This window comes from Coturnix japonica, chromosome 18 (assembly GCF_054131305.1).
Source record: "Coturnix japonica strain WE chromosome 18, WE-NBRP24, whole genome shotgun sequence".
Taxonomy (NCBI): domain Eukaryota; kingdom Metazoa; phylum Chordata; class Aves; order Galliformes; family Phasianidae; genus Coturnix; species Coturnix japonica.
Window position 1 is genome coordinate 14,062,042 of NC_140680.1, and position 19,844 is coordinate 14,081,885.

Consider the following 19,844-nt stretch of genomic DNA (forward strand, 5'->3'; position numbering starts at 1 on the left):
GTTTCCCCCCGCCCCCCTCCCCAGACCCAGCCCTCCAACACCTCGCCCCGTGCTGCGGTTTTCAGCTCCCTTCACCCCCTCCTGCCCTCGGACCCAACGCTGCCCACATATGTACACACACTCAGAAGCCTTGAGTGTAATTTTATTCCATCTACGAGGGATGTAAATCACAAGCTGTACAACAAACTCAAGGAGAGAGCCCCAGCACAGCCACACAGATGAGGCTGGGGCTGCATGTGCTGCCAAGAGCAGGCCGGCAGTAAGACAGTGTGGGGGGAAGGAGAATGGCAGCCCAGGCAGAGGGAACTCTGCACCCAGCAGGACGAGGCTCCAGCTGCAGAAGGAGCAGATGGAGGCAGCTACAGCCTCAGTACTTGGGCCTCTTCACCTCCACCCTGGAAGGAGAGACGGGCACAAGGCTGGTGAGGTTGCAGGAGGGGCTGAATGTTCTCCCCCCTCCTTCCAGACCCATTGCCAAGAGGCAGCACAGGTCTTTGCCCCCCGCAGCCCCCAGGAGGGCGTGTAGGAGACAGCAAAGGTAACTGTACTAACCCATCGGCCTCCAGCTTCTTCCTCTTCTCAATGATCTGTGGAGAAAACACAAACACCTGTTATACTTCGTGCACATACAGGTACCCAACTGCCCCTCTCCTTCATAAGGACAAAGCAAGCAGCAGCAGCACTGTAGGATGGCAAGATACACTCAGCATCAGAGCTGCACCAATGTTGTCCACAAGCTGCCTGAAGCCTGGACAAACTTGGCCTGTTCCCCCTTTGGCCATCAAGGACAAGTCCCACATTTGTTCTCACTTTTTCCTACCCACCCCACAGTACTGGGGGTGCTCATGGCCAGCTCACCCTGACAAGACCTCCTCCTCCTGGATGGCCCAGCTTTGCTTCTTAGAAAATAGGAAGCCACAAAACATGCCTCGTCCCCTCCAAGCCCACCTGAACAGCTTAGAGCTGCAGCTTTGAGGCACATCCACTTGCTACACAGTACTAAGCAAACACCCCCCCCTGCACAGCAGCAATGCCTGGCTGCAAGGGCATGGACTGGGCCAAAGAGAAATGCCAGCACAGCAAGTGGAGGGCCAGGTGGGAGTTCTCCTGACCCAGGAATACGCTGGTAATTCATGGCCTGAAAAAAGCCCCACAAGAGCTCCAGGCACTCACTGCGCTGATCTTCTTCCACTGCCGGTCCAGCTCTGCCTTGTCATTCGTCTCTTTGAAGCGACGGGTTTTGCGTCCCTCAGACATCTTGATCCCATACTGGAAGGCTGCCCTGGGAAAGGAATGAGACAGCTCAGCACCTGGTGCAGTTCTGTGTCCTGGTGGTAGAACAGACACATCTGACCCAGTCACAAGCCTGTAATCCACTGAGCCAGTTTACAACCCTGGAAGCTGCCTGGGCAGACATTCTTAAGGGCAAAGACAATCCATGGTTCCTCCTCCAGCCCTCACAAGGGGTTACTCTTCTCGATTCAAGCTCCCCCAACACCTGGACTTGGCAACGACTGCCATTCCCACCCAGAACCCACCCGTTCCTCAGCTGGATCTAGCACTTCACGAGTGCTGCACTCACTTGGGCAGAGCCTCTTTGTTGTTCATGTATTCACTGTATTCCTCCTGGGTATCGAAGTCCCAGCGGCCCAGAGGCCCTTTCTTGTTACCCTGCAGCAAAAAGAGATGATTCAGCAGCTCCTCAGTTGACACTGGCCAGGACTCTTCAAGCCTTTTATATGTCCACAAGATCTCAGAACATCACCAGCCCCAGTTCAACACTCATGCATCCAGTATGGACCTGGCTCAGAGATCCTGAGGCCTGCAGTGATACCCAATTCACCACCTGGCCTCAGCTTATGGCAGCCTACCTGATCCATCTTGCTGTAGTCCACTTCTTCATCACTGTCCACAGCCATATCATCCATTCTGTATGGGGGGAAAAAGCACAGGAAGTGCTCAGAGTGGGTCTCTGGGATGCAGATCAGGATCTTGGAGCCACGTGTCAATACTAATCAGTCAGTGAGCTCATGACAGACATCTCTCATGTCCTCAGGTTGAACACTAAGCTAACCAGAGAGAAGTTCCTCCAACCCAGAAGATTCTCAGCCATCTCTGCTTTCCCTGGCACCGAGGGGCAGGGGGTTCCAAAGAATCATTTATAGCAAAGATCAGAGACCCAAAGACTCAAGGAGCATTTTACCAAAAAGTTGCATAGACTGGCAAGGCACCACAGCCAGTTGAAGGCCTGCTCCTTCCAGCAAGGAGCAGTGGTGCAGAGGAGCAAGTTCCTGCTGCTATAGAACAGTGGCCCCTTGGTGCACCCTGTTCCCAACCCACAGCTTCTTGCTGCTTCCTTACGTAGCAGGGTAGCACTCGGCGTAGCTGTTTGACATGCCAAAGAAGTCTCCCAGCTGCTTCTTGTCTTCTGGCTTCTTCAATGTAATAACAGTAAAGGAAAACAACAGCAGATAGGATCATGTACAGCTAAGGCTAAGGCAAACAGCAGACTTCCCTACACGCCCAGCAGACACCTGCCCCAACACAACTAAACCAGATGCTGCTGGGCTCATGTTTTGTTTAGAACAAGTAACAAGGCCCAAGCAGCACTTCTCTACTGCAGAAGGAAGAGCCCTCCCACAGGAAGGAAGGAAGGACAGCCAATAGCCACTCAGGCACAGCTGGCCTACAGAGGAAGCCTGGTCCTGTAGTCAGCCAGGCTGCTCAGACAGTAAAGGATATGTCTCTGTCCCTTCCCAGCCAGCAGCTCCAGCAAACTTCTCGTTGATGGACTTGATGAGCTCCTTGGCAGAACCAGGCCCTGGGGCAGGGAGAGCAGCAGGATGAGTTTTGGTGGGGGGAAAACAGCTCACCTTATTACACCCGGGGCTGTAAAGAGCCTCCTTCTGTATGATCAGTTCATGCAGCTTTAGGGCAGCCTTAGGGCAGGCAAGTACAGCCTGCTGCTGCAGGGTACATGGGATGGACAACACTGGGATGGGGTAGCGGACAGGAGCACAGGCTGCACACCAGGTAGGAAAGGGGAAGCTGGAGAACAACAGTGAGCAGCAAACGTCTGTTTGAGCACAGACAGAGGGAATTCATGTAAGGCTGATCCTAGGAAGAACTTGAATCCTCCTCAGCTTCTAGCTGGCATAAGGTCATATAAGTAATTTGCTGCTAGAAAAACATTTGTATACCCTCAACCAGGGCTCACCTGCAGCAATTCATAGGCAAGAGACTTTAACTCCATTACCCACCTCCCACAGCAGACAACTCCTTCTGTCATAGCAGTTTCTGGGAGAGCAGAGCTCAAGCAAGATGGTAAGGCAAGCAGCTGTTCAACAGCCTGCAACAGCATGTGACCCCACTGCAGCATCCAGTCTCATTCAAGTAAGCACAAGACTTTACTCACCTTTGTCAATGTCTGTGGGCTGCAAAGAAGAGGGAGAGATACCGTGTTACTTGGGAGGGCTGAAAGTATGCAGATGATGGTGCTGCACGACTTGCAGCTCCACTTTTAAGATTGCTTGTGGCAATCAAATGCACACAGAACCAAATCAAAAGCCACCAGCCCGTGCCAGTTTTGCCTCACTTGCTGAAAGAGGACAAGCACCCAACCACCCGCCGGCCCCTGGCTGGAGAAACAGAGCTCAACATGAGCTGGACACAGGCACAACTGTGAGTATGACCACACCAACCCTACAGCTGCGCTCACCGTGCTTCAGAAGCAGACTCACCTCATCATCAGCCTTGGGCTTCTCAAAGTAGCTGTGTCTCTTCTTCTCCTCCTCCCGGTCCCGCTCCCGGTCCCTCTCGCGCTCCCGCTCCCTGTCACGCTCACGGTCCCTCTCGCGGTCTCTCTCACGGTATCTCTCCCGCTCCTTATCCCGGGGCATCTTTGCAGTGGACGGCACGTAATCCCCAATGTCTTCAAAGATGCTAAAGTGGAAAAGAGCCCATACTTACAGGTGGTGTAAGAGAAACCACAACCACCTCCCTTTGAACTGGAACCTGACAAAGGAATGTGCAGCATCAACACAAGGAGCTAAGGATGCCCTCTAGAACTGGCTTCTCTGCCTGACAGAAGTACTGCTGCATTTCTGCTCTCTTCTGATGTCTGAATTTGCCTCTTGTGGACCAGGACAAAAGACAGCCCTTGCCTGCCTCAATCAAGAGATAAAACAAAGCTTGTCTCCAGCCTTAGCCATCTTGTCTTAAAAACAGCATGTCCAAAGAGACAGCTTGCTCCACACACACTAAGTCCAGTACTCTCCAAACTCAGATGATCAAAAAGGCATTAAGGCAGATAGCCCTGAGCCTTTGGTGGCAAAAGGGCACTTACTTCATATCAGCTTCAGGGGGTTTCTTCTCATCCAGCTTCCCTGCAAGGACACAACAGCAGTAAGATGCACATTGCTCCACACCCCACCTGTGCTGCTTCCCAGCCCAAACAGTGGCAGGCCTGGTGGACGCCCTCCCAGCTTCCTCTTATGTTGCCACATCACAGCTCAGCACCTCAGCAAGCCATCAAGTTCTTCCCCCACAGAAGGCAGATCCCTAAGAAACTGGTTAAGTGTGGGGATAACAGAGCAGCACAAGCCACTTCTGCAGCTGTACTTTCTTAGCGCTTATTCAGCAGCTGTGAACACCCTGCCTTCAGGATGCAGTGTTTGGAGAGCAACAGGAAGTCACTGTCCTCCAAGTTCACTGCCCCACAGTGCAGGGAATGCGGGAAATCAAAACGTATCTCATTCTTTCGGGATATGCTTCAAGCATGAGTCCTTCCACTTGGCTCCCTTCAGCACCTACCTTTGTCTTTCTTCTTGAGCTTCTTGTTGCGAGTTCCTTGCCTGAGATAAGAGAGGATCTGTGTCAGCTTGCTGATGACGATGTCATTTGTGGTCAATGTAGTCTGTGCCTGAAAGAGAAATGCCCATGGCAGTGGCTGACTCTGCAGAGGGCAAGCCCTGCTCCAGGCAATTCAAACCAGCACAGTCAGGGGAGCTGGACACCGGCTGGATACCTCCATGGTGGGGCAGTCAGCCTTGCTCCGGATCAGCGTGGTGGGGATATCAGTGTCAGCGTACTCATCATCCAGATCTACCACATAGGCCATCCTCCCCGGCAGGAACAGCTCATTCCGCTCGTAGGCTTTGCTCTTGAACAGAATGCGGTAGATATTTCGACCTGGAGGGAAAAGGAATGCTCTCAAGGTGCTCCTAGGAGAGCAATGGACAAGCCCATAAAGAACTGTGTTTATTTGATCAGAAACATCAGAATCAGCTCCTAAGAGCCACGGTTGTGCTCTCAAGTTCATTATTCCTGAACCCTATATGCCTCCTTCCATCCGCTTCAGCATTTCTCTCACATCCAAAACACAACACAAATAAGGGCACAGCCACGTGCACACAGCCTTACCCAACCGAGTCTTAAATTCAATTTTGTTCTCAGGATCTTCATCTTTCCTGGAAAGACACAGAAACGAAGCATGCTAAGCACTCACCCCCTCTGCATCATCCCCTCTGAGAGGCAGCTGCACTCAGCAGCGCAAAACCCTCCACCACTCACTTGGTTTCTTTCTGAGGCTTCTCCATCATCTCCTCTTCTTCCTTCTCTTTGCTGGCAATCTCAGCCCGCACCTACCACACAGAGTAGATCCGTGCATTACAGACCACGTCACACTGCTGCCGTTCATTGCAACAACAAAGGCCACTGCCACAAGATCCCCAGCCATTCATAAATCCTTCCATGCAGGGATGATGCATTCCAGGAATGCGCTGGCAACACCACAGTATGTGACAGCAGGAACCACCACCCCCTCCTCACCACCTCTGCCAGCTGGACAGGCCACGATAACAGAAGAGCAGCGTGGTGATACCTGTACTCACCTTCTGCAGCAGGGCAAAGTCCAGACCCTTCACCAAGTGAGTGTGCTCCATGTCACCACCCAAGAACTTGGACTCCTGGATCAACTGTCTCCTCTTCTCTGCAGCAGATTTATCCCTGTGCAACAAAAGTGGAGGCTGTTATGGGGCAGCCGTTGTGGAGCAGTGTTAAAAGAAGGCCATGTCACAAGCTCACGTACGCCTCTGCAGTGGGCCCCACAGCCCTATAGTTTGCAGTTGTACTGATCAGCTCTGTTTCCTCGTAGTCCTTGTTCACACCATCTCTCCTCTCCTTGGCTCGATCCCTGTACTTCTCAGCCAGTTCTCTTTCACGCTCTATCTCCTGCTGGCGCAGCTTTGCGTAATAGCTGAGGTTGGAGAAACAGCCCAACATTAGTGACACATTCAGTGCTTGATGCACTGCTCGTGCAGCACCCTCTAATGCCCAGCACACGCCTGTTCCACTCTCCATCTCCTCCCCACACACAAAATAAAGCACTGTGGGATTAAACATCTCAGATAAGATGGAGCTGTTGTAATGAGGAGCTCAGTCTTCCCTTCCAAAAGGAAAAGATGAATGCCCTGATGTGTCCCTTTCAATGCTTACCTTTTCTTCTTCCTTCTACGAGCAGCTGGATCTTCATCTTCATTGTACTCCCGGGGCATCCTGGAAAAGGGTAAGAAACAACAGCTACAACCTGCACAGCGTGACGGGAGAGTCCCAGCTGGACATCACAGAGCCCAAAGGCAGGAACAGCACAGTCCAGTGTGTCAACGAGGAGAGGAGGCCAAAGCTCATATCTGCACTTGGCAGAATCTGATCTGCTTCTTAAAATCCATGTAAAACATTCTAACAGCTCTGACCCACCAGTTTCTCACATTAAGTCCAACAACACACACGTGCAACTTGCACACCCAGCACAAAGCTGGGTCAAGCTCTGCTCCCCCATCCCTACATCCACACTTACTAGCATAGTAAAATACTTTAAATACCCCACTGTGGAGCACGGGGTTATGGAGCCAGGCAGGTCCATCACCCTTAGGGCTGAATGCTGTGCCCACAGCGCAATGAACGACCCCAACTCACTCATGGTGCCGGGATTTGGATGGCGGGGCCGATGTTGGCGTTGCCCGCGGGGTCATGAGCAGCTTCCGAAAGTCTTCATTGGTCAGTTTGGACCTGGGGGAAACGACAAGAGCCGCCATCAGCTCCCAGTACGTGCAATGGACCGGCGGGTCGGGGGCTGTAACTGTGTGCAATGTCTGTGTGCAATGTCTGTGTGCAATGTCTGTGTGCAATGCCCGGTGTACAATGTCTGTGTGCAATGTGTGTGTGCTGCAGGGCAGTGCGGGCCGTGCAGCACTCGGGGCTGTTCCGCCCGGTACTCACTGGTGGAAGGAATGGGCGTCGTCCACATCGTGCCCATCGGGGGCCAAAGGGTTGGAGAACGGCTCACCTGGACGGGACGGAATGGGAAGGAGCAGCGCTCAGAGCTGGGCTCAGCGCCCAACCCTCAGCCCCAACCCCACCCCCAACCCCACCCGCCGCTCCGCACCAACACCCCCCGATCCCGTTCCCGTTCCTGTTCCCCCCCCTCCCCCCGCTCCTCTCACCGTCCCGTTCCGGCATCGCGGCCTACTCCGCTCCCCTCAGCTGTCGAGCAGGAAGTGCCGCAAGTGCCGGAAGTACCGGAAGTGGCCACTTGGCCGGAAAAACGCTCCGATTGGCTGAGTGCCGGGGTCACGCTCCGATTGGCTGAGTGCCGGGGTCACGCTCCGATTGGCTGAGTGCCGGGGTCACGCTCCGATTGGCTGAGTGCCGGGGTCACGCTCCTTGTGCTTCCGGCGGAAGAGCGGCGCGCAAGATGGCGGCGGCGGCGGTGAGGGGCATCGGGGGCGGGTTGGGCCGCGGGCTGAGGGAGCTGCGAGTACATCTGTGTCAGCGGTCTGATGGCAGCCGGGGAGTCAGGTGAGACCGGGACCGGGACGGGGGCTGTACGGGGTCGTATAGGGCTGTACCGGGCTGTGACGGCTGCTGCCCTTGGCAGGGAGTTCATCGAGCAGCACTACGTGACGCTGAAGCAGGCGAACCCCGACTTCCCCATCCTCATCCGAGAGTGCTCCGGGGTGCAGCCCCGGCTGTGGGCGAGATACGGTGAGTGAGTGAGAGTGAGTGAGTGAGAGTGAGTGTGCTGTGTACAGTGAGTGTGCTGTGTGTGCTGTGTGTGCAGTGAGTGCTTTGCTTTTGTCCCAAAGCCGCCAGCAGCAGCTCAGTGCCTTCCCCAACCTTCCCCCCCAGCTCAGGCTGCTCAGGGCCTATCGTAGAATGGCCCCCCCCAGCTGTGAGCAGCACTGCCCCCTCAGTGCCCTCCAGGTGAGGGGTTTCCTCCACACATCTGGCCCAAGTCTCCCTGTTTTAAAGCCTTCCTTCCTTGTCCTGTTCTCATAAAGTGTAAGAAGTGGCTCTCCATCTTGCTTGTAAGTTCCCTTTAAGCACTGGAAGGCTGCACTGAGGTCCCCCCAGATATACTCACCTTTCAAATAGGAGACCCCTAGTGCCAGCACCAACCTGCAGGTATCTGTGTCTCTTTGTGATTTGCAGGAAGATAGAGCCCCCAGTAAGGGCTACTATAGGAGCAGTGAGTTTTTCAGCACAGTTTTTCTGAGGGGGTTGTGATAGTCTTTACATGAGCCAAAAGCCAAACCAGGTTGATCACTTTGGGACATCACAGTGGCCTCTGCTCAGCTGCAGTGCCCTGATTTTAAGAGGTGAGCAAATGTGGTAGGGTACGTTGGTTTCTCCAAGGGATATCACTGAGCAGCGGGGTCAAGAAAGGTGGAAAGAGTAACTAGGGCACAGGAAGGACCTGGGGACAGCAGGGAGCTGAGGGGTGGTGACACTGGCCCTGGGAAACCCAAAGCGAGGCCTTGGTTCACCCTTCAGCAGAACAATAGAATGAAGCCCAACCCTCCCTCTTTTCTGCAGAGTTTGGCAAGGAGAAAAGTGTGTCGCTGCATAACCTCAGTGTGGACGAAGTGGCGAAGGCCTTGGAGAACATTGTGAAAGGCAAGGTGTGAAGACAGCCAGCAAACACACGGAATGCTTTACTTGCAATGTTTAATGTAAGATGTGTGTCCTTAACTTAATCACATAAATGTACATGCTTCTCCTGAGCATCGCTTCTTGGGTTTTAAAACTGTAGCAGTAAATCCAGCAGTGTTTGTACACCTCCTCTGCAGCAACAGGAACCTTCCTGTACTGGCTGCAGCTCAGCTCTGCCCCTGCCCTACATAGCAGGGAGGCACAGGGCACCTTGACAGTGCTTACACCACGACCGGGACACCATGACCAGCATTTCCTGTAGGGCCAGCACTGCTGCTTGCAGATAATCTGACCACCCAACGAGCCCTCAGGCAGTGGTGCAGGAGAGCAGGGCACGGGGTGAACAGTTTATTCTTCCTCAGGTCAGGACAGGTTATGTCATCTGGGAGAAAGTGGATGATGGAGCAGATGGAGAACTAAACACGGAGGCACCCAGTGGCTGCAGGGCCATGTCCAGCAGTGCTCGCACCCGCTCCTGGAGTTCTGGGGTGTTCTGGTGCTGCTCGAGCATCTGGTGCCCTCCTTGTCTGACAAAGTCAACAGCAACCTGTGTGAGGAAGGAGGAGTGAGTGTGGGCTGGCTGCTGCTCCAGGCTGAGATGCCTGCATCTACCCCATCAGTGCTGGGCCTGGATTCCCCTTGTTCAGCACAAGGGTCAGGGCTGAAGGGATCCACCAGATACACTACAGGGCTGAAGGGATCCACCAGGTAAATCCAGCTCTTCTGATCACTGGTCTGAGTGTGTAGAGCTTAAAGTAAGGACAATGGAAGGAAAACAACGCTTCCCCACATAACAGTTCTGACTTACAGAGGGGGCAAGTAACATGCACAGAAAAATTATTATCATAAAGGAGCTGCCCCCCAGAGACAAGAGAAAGGCTTCCGACTGTCACACAAGTGGTTCCCATTTCAGATGCGTATCTGGGTGCTGAGGAGTGAGGGGAGAGAGAATGAACAAGTGAAAATACTCCTGTTTAAATGATAACACCCACCTGTGGCCAGTGCAGGAAGAGGAGGTGCAGCAGCTCCAGGCACTGCCCCACCACCTCAGGGTTGGGTACCATGAGAACATGCAGCAGCACAGGAAGGGCATCTTGCTGGTGCAGCTGCTGGCAGTAGGCTGGGCCCTTCTCTGCTATGTTGCACAGCATTGTCAGGACCTGCACGGAGAAGCCACGAGAGTGAACAAGGAGCGCTCTGCAAAGAACTCCTCCTCTCTTCCTCAGAGCTCCTCCTGGTGGCTTTTGAATGCTCTGCAAAAGCTTTTCCCATCCCCTGAGGCACTGCTCGTCTGCATGTCCTGCTTTCTCTCAGCAGGATCCCTCTGGAGCAGTCCCAGTTACATCACCCCTTAGGAGAGCATCCCTTGAGACCCTTCCCTTCAGCTTTAGAGGCTTCCAAAAGAAGGTGGCAGTGGCCTTCCTAGGCGCAGCCCAGGTGCAGGCAGGCCTGGCCTCAAGTTAGCATCTGTCCTGTGTCCTCAGGCAGGGAATCCCTCTGCCAGGATAAGACTGACCAGGCAGAAGCAGCGACTTCAGAGGACACAGACAATGACGTTACCACCACACCAGACTGTCTATGAAGTTGTTAGACCTGACTCAAGCTGACTTCAACTTGAGCACTGCACGCACACGACTCATGTTTGTGGAAGTTCATAGCTTTCCATAGATGTGAGGCACAAAGGAAGGCCTTACCAACACGCTCACTGTCTGGGAATGTGGCAGGAGCTGCAGCAGGGCTGGGAGCAAGTCCATAGAGAGCAGAGCAGAGCAGAAGAAGGGCTCATCCGCTACAATGGGCAGAGAATAAATACATTAATGAAATCAAGGCCTCAATGCACGAGGCACAGACTTGGTACGTGCTGACTGCTCTTTGCAAGTGCAAGGCATGCTCACAGCACAGGACAGACCAGCTTAGACAAAGCAAGTGCCAGCAGACAGGGTCTCACTGCACCTTACCAAACTCAAAACCTATCCTGGAAACTCAGTCAAGAAGGAAACGTGCATGAGGGGAAGAGCCTGGCTAATTCAGGAGTATTTCTGCTGTTACGCCTTAGAAAAGAGCACTTTTCCATCCCCAACGCAGTGCCATCTGTATGATGCGAGACGCCACCTGGCAGTCCCTCAGGGCCTGGCAGTGTCACCACACAGCATGGCTCTGCTGGAGGCTCCTTGTGCAATGACCTCCACGCCTGCAGTCAGGCAGAGCAGATCCTGGCAGCTCAAGCTCTGCTTACAGCCCCACAGGGACACTCACCTGTGAGGTTGTTCAGCAGCCAGAGACTCTCCGGTACGATGAACGGGTGCTGCTGCAGGCAGCACTCCATGATGATGAAGAGGGCCACGAGCAGGCGCTCATCTTGGGGCTGGGCTTCATGGCCTGTCTCTTCTGCGAGCAGATTGCCGAGGCACCGCACAACCGGGCAGATGAGCTTTGACAGCATGGAAGAGCCTTTCGGTCAGCCCACATCCCCAAAGCAACACAAACAAAGGCCAACCCTGCCTGTGTCTTACCAGCTCCAGGCCCTCAGAATCACTTTGAGAGATTTCAGAAGCGATGTCACACAGGAGTGAGGTGAGAGCAGGCACAGCCCCCAGAGACATCAGCTCCACATTGGGTGTATGGCTGCAAAGGAAAACATTACTTATGTAGGTCAGGAAACAACAGCCCTGCTCCTTCTCCAAGTACAGATGGAAGAGAAAATGCTTTCCAAAGGGAAAGGGGTGAAGGAAGGTAATCAGGATCCCAACCCACAACCATGGGCTCCACACAGGCTTATGCTCCAGCCAGTAGATCCTTTGTTATTCTGTGTTTGGCTGCCCCCAGGGAACTCAACTTGAGGATAAAAACGCATTTACCTACAAACAATGTAGTGGAGGCACCATGCAAACTCTACTGCAGCTCCTGTCCCAAACTTGAGGCCAGAGCAAACCAGTCGAAGCATGTGCTGGGGGAGAACGGAGTCCAGAACCAACCTGGGATCAGAACAGCAGAGTTAATGGAGGCACTGGCCAGAGCAGGACAGATAACTGATAACCCTCTTGGATAAGGGCTACAGTCTCAGCATCAGCAATGTTCCCGTGTCAGTGGCAGGTCCTGGGGGCACTCAAACACTTCAGCTGCAGTCACATTTTTGGCACTGGGTGTCAAACTGATCTTTTCCAAAGCCAGAGAAATACAGCCAGAATTTCCCCACTGGCCTGCCCCATTCACACTGTCCTTTACTGAAATACCAAAGCCATCCACTCAGATTAAGCTGAGGGAAGAGAGTCAATCCTGGCACCCTGATCTGCAAAACAGCCTCCATAGTTCAGCAGGAGACTGCTCTGAATTATTAACATCACTGGGATGGGAAATGCATCATTGTCTCTGGCACGCAAATACCACGCAGGGCCCCGGGGCACGTGGTGGTGCAGGGTACAAAGCTCAGACTCACGGAATGATCTCGGTGGGGGCTTCCTTGGCCTGGAGGAGCTGTGACAAGACATAACCCAGACCTTCCAGCACGGCCTCATGCGGGGACTGCAACCAAACAGAACAAAGTGACACCCACAGCAGAGCCAGGAGGGCCCAAAGCACCAGCTGTGTGCCACTGAAAGGGCAATGCCTGCATGTAGCACAGCCTTCCAAAGGAGCAGACTGGGAGTTGTAACTCCAGCTCAGGCCTCACATGAACAGGCTATACTTAAGCTGAGCTGCATCCCCTCCCCTTCCCACCTCCCCCCACATTCACAGGGGCTGTGGCTGTGGGGATTCAGGAGCCAAACATGGCATTGGTGCTGCCCTGCACCCCTATATCTGCAGGGGAGGCCCTGCTCACTATATTTGCCTCCTAAACCTGCTGAGCCCAAACTGCACTGAGGGAAGACGCCTGCAGCTCACTGCATGAGAGAATGTCTGCAGGCCGTGGTGATGATGGACATGAGACGTTCAGCTGGACTGGGGTACAAGTGGTAACCTGAGCCCACACAGAGCAGTGCAGGGCACCCAGGGGAGACCCCTGCCCACAAGAGGACAGCCCTGTGCAGAAGGGGCTCTGCTTATGTGGAAGGAGGGCTGGTAATTCAGCCAGACAGTGTCTGAAAGGCCGAAGAAAAGGTCTCTTTATGGGGAAGGGCGTGGGAAGAGCTACTTCACCCACCTGGATGCAGGATGCCAGCACTGGAATAATGCCCTGAGGCAGAAGCTTCTTCCTCACAACTTTGCTTTCCACTACCAGGTTGCCCAGTGTGTACAGACACAGCTCCTGAAACGAGAGCAGCTCATCTCCATGCAGGGCTGACCAGCTCCACCTGAGCAGGGCACAGACTGGCTCCAAAGGGACAGAGCCTCCCAGAGCATCCCTTCCAACCAACACTTCCACACGAGAGCAGCAGGCTCAGCCGGCCAGAACAGCTCCTTCCACAGGCTTATGGGGAGTTAGAGCGGGCAATGGCCTCACCGTGAGCTCCACGCTGTGTCCCGAGAGGTACGTCAGCAGGTAGGAGGTGACGGGCACACACGCCTCGGCCACGGCAGCATCACTGGAGTGGGACAGCTCGTGCAGGCAGCGCGCCGCCTCCAGCTGCACGTCGGGCCGGCTGCAGGTGAACAGCCCGACCAGCGTCCGAACGGCACCGTCCAACCTGCGGGCACACGGAGCTACTGCCTGCACAGCGGGACGGGACGGGACGGGACGGGACGGGACGGGACGGGCTGCGCTCACCTGACGAACTGCTGCTGCGTCTCTTTGCTCTGCAGCGCCCGGCGGAGCCGCCTCAGCCACGTCCTGCGATCCTCACAGCCCCGCTGTGCGCCCCGGAGCAGCTCCGAGACCTGGCGGCACCGCGGGGAAGGGGTGAAGGGGTCAGGACTCGCCGCGGCGCAGCGCACGTCCCCGCGAGGCACCGCACACCCAGCCCGCCCGTCCCGCCCCGTGAAGCCACCGCCGCCGTGCGACCGCCCCGCTCTCACCTCGCCCTGCGGGGCCGGTTCCACGGCCGCCTCCGCCGCATCCCCCGCTCCATCCCGCCCGTTCTCCGCCTCGTCCTCCCGCAGGAGCCGTTTGCTGACCAGCTGCTGTTCCCTCCGGGCCTTGCGCAGCGCTGCGTGCGGAGCGGTGCGGGCTGACAACGCTGCTCCCAGACGGGGCGGCCGCTCCAACCCGCCCCGCCCCGCAGCCCCGTCCCTCGTCCCGTTCCCCACCTGCTTCCCGTTCCCTCCGCCGCTCCCGCAGCTGCTCCGCGCCGCCCCCGGGCCCGGCCCCGCGCCGCCTCCTCCACATGGCTGCGGGACGAGCGGGGCGGAGCGCGGCGCCGCGTGACCGGATCCGGCCCTGCCCACAACGCCGGGCGGGGATGGGATGGGAGCGGAGCGGTGTCGGTTGGGGCTGTTGGGAACCGGGAGCCGTTTGTGTCGAACGGACCCCAGAGGTCACCCAGCCCCTGCAGCCACAGCGGCACCCACCGCCCCACACCGGGACCCACCGCCCCGTCAGTGCTCACAGCCCGCCCGGCCGGACCGTGTCTGTCTGCAGGGATGGGGCGCTGCCACCGCTCTGTGCACCCCGTGCGGCGCCTCACCGCCCTCACACACACACACATAAATACACACACACACACAGACACACACACACACATAAATACACATAAATACACACACACACACTCACACGGTCCCGAACAGCAGCACGGGGCGGTCAGGGCGCTGGCGCTGCCCGCACACCCCGCACATCCCGCACACCCCGCACACCCGGCACATCCCGCACATCCCGCACATCCCGCACACCCCGCACACCCCGCACATCCCGCACATCCCGCACACCCCGCACATCTCGCCCGGTCCCGCGGTGCCGTCGGGGCCGCTCTCGGCACAGTGACTCTCCCGCTGCTTCCCGTGGCACCACGGTCGCGTCCCGCTCAGGCAGCGGCCGGGCCGGGAGCTCAATGCGGGCGGTGCCGCCTGTTGCCGGGAGCGGCGGGAGGAGCCGCTAAAGCGAAGCGGGGCCGGACGGAGCTGAAAAGCGCCGCCGGGGCCGGGACGCACCTGCGGTTCCGCTGCGCTGGAGGCGGGATCGGCGGCGCGGAGCTGTTGGCAGCGGCTGGAGGAAGCACCGCGGGGCGCACAGCGCTGCGCAGGGGCTGCCCGGTGAGACACAGCGCGGCCCAACTGCGGGGGGTGGGGAGGTGGGAGCGGCCGGGCACGGAGACCCCCGAGAGGTGGGCGCCGGGAGAGCTCCGACCCCGGGGGCTGTGCGGGGCTCGCGGGGCGGGCTGGGGCTGCTCTGGGCCGGACAGGCGAAGGGCTGGAGCGGAGCCCTGGAGCGGAGCCCTTCCGGCTCCTTCACGGCACCTTTTTGGCAGAGCCGAGTCTGCCGAACCTGGGAGCTCGGGGTACCCCAGGTTACTGCTCCCGTCACAGCCTGCAGTTATCTGGGCTGCGGAGCAGGACGTGGTGCCGGCGGGGGGGGACGGGCATCTCCAGAAATGATTTTCCTCTTTCCCCTCGGGGCTGGTAATGAGGAACATCCCTGGACCGGCAGAAGGAAAATACAAAGCTCTCTTTTGCAATTTCCTGCCCCAGATTGCACGGAAACAGAGCTGCGGCCGTCCCATATTGGCTCAAACCAGCAGATCCGGCTCTGCTGCGCTCAGCGTTTCTCGTTTCTCCAAATCTGGGATGTTTTCCGGCTGCTCGTGGGCAGCACCCAGCAGCGACGTGCCCCATCTGCAGCCCCGCTCCCGCTGAGGTCTCGTTTTGGGGCAGAGCGGCACCACGCAGGAGCAGGTGACGGCGCGGGGCTGGAGCCCTGCTCTGAGTCATGGCAGCGCAGCACCCACCGGCGGGGAGGGCAGCGTGGGGTCGGGAAGGGCCGCTCCGCGGGGCTGATGTGGGTCAGGGCGGCCCCATTGGCCGCAGTCCCACCGGCCGCCCCGCTCAGCGCCGTCTGGTTCCCAGGCTGCTCCCCACGCGTGGGGCCGCGCTGCTGCTCGTGGCGCTGGGGCTGCAGCAGGTCGAGGGTCGGTGCGTCTTCAACCGCACGCAGGAGTTCTGCCTGTGCTACAGGCTGACCGAGCAGAGCGCCGGCAGCGTCATCCAGTGCCTCGCAGCCTCCACCGTGGAGTTCCAGGGGGGAGACCTGGAGAAATACGCCGACTTCCCCGTCCAGGAGCTGGACGACTCCACCATCGACATGCTGGGCACCCTGGAGATCAGGAAGATCATCTTTTCGGACCTTGTGGTTCCCGAGGTGCTCCTGGCCCGCGTCCTGCGGTTCTTCTCCTACACTCGGGTGCAGGAGATGGTGTTTGAGAGCTGCAGCTTCGTGGGGAGGAGCAGCTGGGCGGACATGGATGGTCGGATCCTGCCCATCGTGTCCCTGCGCTTCCACAACGTGACGGCCCCCGAGCTGCGGGGCCGCGAGCTGGACCTGTCCCCGCTCGGCCGGTGGCTGGGAGCGCTGCGGGAGCTGTCGGTCACCGCATCGCGGCTGGACGCGCTGCCCTGTGCCCTGGGCCGGGCGCTGGGAGCCCTGCGCTCGCTGGACCTGGCCCGTAACAGCCTGGGGGATGCCGGCCTGGCAGCCGCCTTGTGCCGGGGCTCCTTCCCGCAGCTGCGGGTGCTGAGTTTGCAGCACAACAACCTGACATCGTTCCGCGCTGTGTGCGGCAGCGTGGGGCTGCTGGGCGAGCTGCGGCACCTGGACCTCAGCCACAACGCGCTCAGCGCCGGCACCGCCTCGTCCTCGTGCCGCTGGCCGGACACCCTGCGCGTCCTTAACTTGTCCAGCGCCGGTTTGGACCAAGTGCTCACACCTCTACCGCCCGACCTGGAGGTGCTGGACCTCAGCTCCAACCGGCTCCGCACCGTGGCCGTGTCCCTGCGCTCCCTGCGGGCTCTTTTCCTCAGCCACAACGCGCTGCCGGCCGCGCCGTCGGTGCGGGGCTGCCCCGCGCTGCGCACGCTGCACGTGGACAACAACCTGATCGCGGAGCTGCCGCGGGACGTGGGGAACCTGCGGGACGTGACGGCGGCCGGGAACCCCTTCAACTGCTCGTGCTCCGGGGCCGGGGCCGTGCAGGCGCTGGCGGCCGCGGGGTGTTTGGGCCGGGGGTGGCCGCAGGGCTACGTGTGCCGCGCTCCTGCCCGCTACCGGGGCGTGATGCTGCGGGACGTGCCCACCTCCGTGCTGCAGTGCAGCCCCGCCGCAGTGCTGGCTCCCGTCTGCACGGTCCTGGCGCTGCTCTGCGTGGCTGCCGGGCTGCTGTGGTGGCGCGGGGTGCGGCCACGGTGTCAGCGTGGCCCGGGGCGCGGGCAGGATGATTGCGGCAGCGCGGAGCGATTGTAAGGGATGTCCTGGTGTCCCACAGCGCACTCACTGCGGGCAGGGCTGTACCCGGCGCTGTCCCGCAGTAGGGATGGTTTTCCCAACGTGAATTTTGGAATCCTCTTATAAACATTAAGGTTGGAACAGATCTCTTGAGATAGAATCAGAACCTTCAGGACCATCGAGTCCAACCGCAGCCCGGCCATCCTGCCCTCACTAACAGCCCTCAGCTCAATCACGGCCCTGAGCTCCGTGTCCAGGTGGTTCTTAAACACACCCAGGGATGGTGACTCACCCCCATCCCCGGGCAGCCCATTGCAGCGCCTAACAGCCCTTTTTGTAAATAGGTTTGTCCTGATATCCAGCCTAAAGCTCCCCTGGCACAACCTGAGGCCATTTCCCCTCATCCTGTCAGCAGTAGAAGAGACCAACCATGTCCCTTCTGTACTGAGGTGCCCCAAACTGAACACAGCACTCGAGGTGAGGTCTCACCAGTGCAGAGTACAGGATGAGCTCCCTAATCTTCTCAGCACACCATTCCTGATCCAAGTCAGGGAGCCACTGATCATTAATAAAGATATTAAATAGAAGCGTCCCAGTACTGGAACCTGGGGGACACCACTCGTGACCGGCCGCCAACTGGATTTAACTCCACTGACCACAACTCTTTGGGCCTGATCCCATGGCTGACCTTTAACTGGTCCATGATGGCTCCCGACATTACCGGTTCCATCACAATCCTGGGCACCGAGGTGAGGCTGACCCTCCCCTGACACCCCAGGGCCTTGCTGTGCTCTGTGCCAGGTTCAATTTGCCTTATGTCCAGCCCTGCTGCTCCTCACCCCAGTTGGCTCATCCATCATCCCTGTGGTGCTGGTGGGCTCCATCATGTCTGCGCAGGGGGATCGCAACGAGTGGCTGGGAAAGGAGCAGGGAGCGGAGAGGGGGCTGGCTGGGGGTGGGCAGTGATTGTGCCATGCTCTGTTCTGCTTTCCCATTAAAATCTGCTCCTGGGCCTTGTTAGTGTCACCTCTCCATGCTCTGTGTGTGGCTGTCAGTGCATGCAGGCTGGGCTGGGTGTAGCTGTGGGGCCAGGCTGCCCACCCGCTGCTGTCAGTGTGCATGGTGTGGGCGGGTGTGTACAGTATCTGTGTTTGCACCTTGGGGTTTGTTCTGGGAACTGGGAGCAGCGCCTCCACCCAGCAGAGCAGGAAGGGAAGTCCCTGCATACTGGAAATCACTGACCCTTATCAGCACCTCTCTGCTCCTGCTGGACACACTGGGCGGTTTCCCCATCTACACCCAATGGCTCACATCCCATCACACCAGATGCTGGGGTTGGCTCAGGGGCAGGACCAGCTCTGTCACCTCGTCCTATAGGGAGTGGTGGCAGATAGAGGCACATGTGCCTGCGCCCACCCTAGTGCTACAGGCAGGGCCTGAGACCCCTCTCCTGTCCCCTCAGCCTGTATTGCTACCCAATAGAGCTCCTCAGCTCCAACTGGGTGCTCCTGGTACTACTGGTCTCCAGGAGACATGAGCCTGTGGGCTGTGGCTGCTTCTTGTCCCTGGATAACATTATCCAAAGTGCCTCACCCCCTGCCTGCCTGGCTGTGCACACAGCTGTACCCGATCACCATCAATAATGCACAGGAACACGATCCCCTGTGCAGCCCGATCCTTGCCCTGTGCTGGGTCTGAGCCGTGGATGGTGAGGAGCTGAGCAGGGCACATCACACGTGTCTGGGGGTTCTGTCCCCTGGTTTTGGGGTGGCCTCCAGGGCTCACCCAGCTCCTGGTGGTGCTCGGGGCAGGAGCTGGATCGTGTCCCTGTCACCATGCACGTGTCCCCGCCAGCTGAGCAGGAGGTGTGTGTACGAGCAGCCGTGGGACTGCAGCAGGCAGCAGGTGGGGCTGGGAGCAGCAGCTGTGCTGGGGGCTTTGGTGGTGGGCAGAGCGTGTCCTTCCCTTCACCTGGTGACCCTGAGCACTGTGGGCACTGTGAGAGGGCTCGGGGAAATGGGAAGCCCTGGGAGCTGGCCTCTTGGTGCTCGGGGTACAGGGCAAAGCTGGGGCAGCTGGGGTGACCCCTGTCCATGCCCAATGTTTTCAGGGGAAAGCTGGGCAGCTGGCGGTGGAGACCCCCTGCTGCTGCTGCTTGCAGAGAAGGAGATCCAGGTGAGAGCAGCCGGGGTGGGGGCACTGAGGGACAAAGGCTCCTGGGCCTGAGATGAGAGCAGGGAAGGGTTGGGAGTCTCACCCCCTCCTCTGTGCCACACTAACCATTAGCAGCCCAGTGTGCCCAGTCCTTCCTTTGCCCTGCACTGGTCATACTGGGAGACGCTGAACATCTTCACTCCTTCATGCCAGGAGAGCTGCTTGGCTGTGGATGACATCTTCCACTTGGACGCAGGACAGGTACCATGGGCAGCCCTGCGTCCAGCCAGACGAGCCATGGACACATGGCGGCCATCAGGCTCCTGTCTGGGCAGTGCTGGTGGTCCCTGCTGGCTCCTGGGCCGTGTTCAGGTCCTGGAGCTCGTCCCAC

The 19,844-nt window shown here is 57.9% G+C and overlaps 4 protein-coding genes across 4 annotated transcripts; 2 read left to right on the forward strand and 2 right to left on the reverse strand.

Annotated features, from left to right (window-relative positions):
* Positions 1-124: 124 nt before the first annotated feature.
* IK (IK cytokine) lies at positions 125-7,558 on the reverse strand. Its single transcript, XM_085519372.1, has 20 exons — positions 7,503-7,558; positions 7,279-7,345; positions 6,976-7,068; positions 6,496-6,555; positions 6,089-6,256; positions 5,892-6,006; positions 5,572-5,642; positions 5,422-5,468; positions 5,027-5,190; positions 4,813-4,921; positions 4,346-4,385; positions 3,741-3,942; positions 3,416-3,434; positions 2,741-2,821; positions 2,362-2,440; positions 1,872-1,929; positions 1,583-1,671; positions 1,174-1,282; positions 553-587; positions 125-395 (listed from the first exon to the last, which is right to left on the reverse strand). The coding sequence occupies exons 1-20, from the start codon at positions 7,516-7,518 to the stop codon at positions 368-370; spliced, it is 1,650 nt and encodes a 549-aa protein (XP_085375498.1). The 5' UTR covers positions 7,519-7,558; the 3' UTR covers positions 125-367.
* Positions 7,559-7,726: 168 nt separating this feature from the next.
* Positions 7,727-9,062, forward strand: NDUFA2 (NADH:ubiquinone oxidoreductase subunit A2). Its single transcript, XM_015876266.3, has 3 exons — positions 7,727-7,857; positions 7,937-8,043; positions 8,875-9,062. The coding sequence occupies exons 1-3, from the start codon at positions 7,754-7,756 to the stop codon at positions 8,964-8,966; spliced, it is 303 nt and encodes a 100-aa protein (XP_015731752.1). The 5' UTR covers positions 7,727-7,753; the 3' UTR covers positions 8,967-9,062.
* On the reverse strand, positions 8,990-15,397 carry TMCO6 (transmembrane and coiled-coil domains 6; the record flags this gene model as incomplete). Its single annotated transcript, XM_032447397.2, has 12 exons — positions 8,990-9,538; positions 9,984-10,151; positions 10,686-10,780; positions 11,248-11,422; positions 11,505-11,616; positions 11,850-11,966; positions 12,428-12,513; positions 13,133-13,237; positions 13,433-13,616; positions 13,697-13,806; positions 13,945-14,075; positions 15,016-15,397. Coding segments are annotated over 12 exons (1,839 nt in total), but the record flags the coding sequence as incomplete, so codon positions are not given.
* On the forward strand, positions 14,979-18,312 carry CD14 (CD14 molecule). Its single transcript, XM_032447400.2, has 2 exons — positions 14,979-15,117; positions 15,553-18,312. The coding sequence occupies exon 2, from the start codon at positions 15,791-15,793 to the stop codon at positions 17,315-17,317; it is 1,527 nt and encodes a 508-aa protein (XP_032303291.2). The 5' UTR covers positions 14,979-15,117; positions 15,553-15,790; the 3' UTR covers positions 17,318-18,312.
* Positions 18,313-19,844: the final 1,532 nt, after the last annotated feature.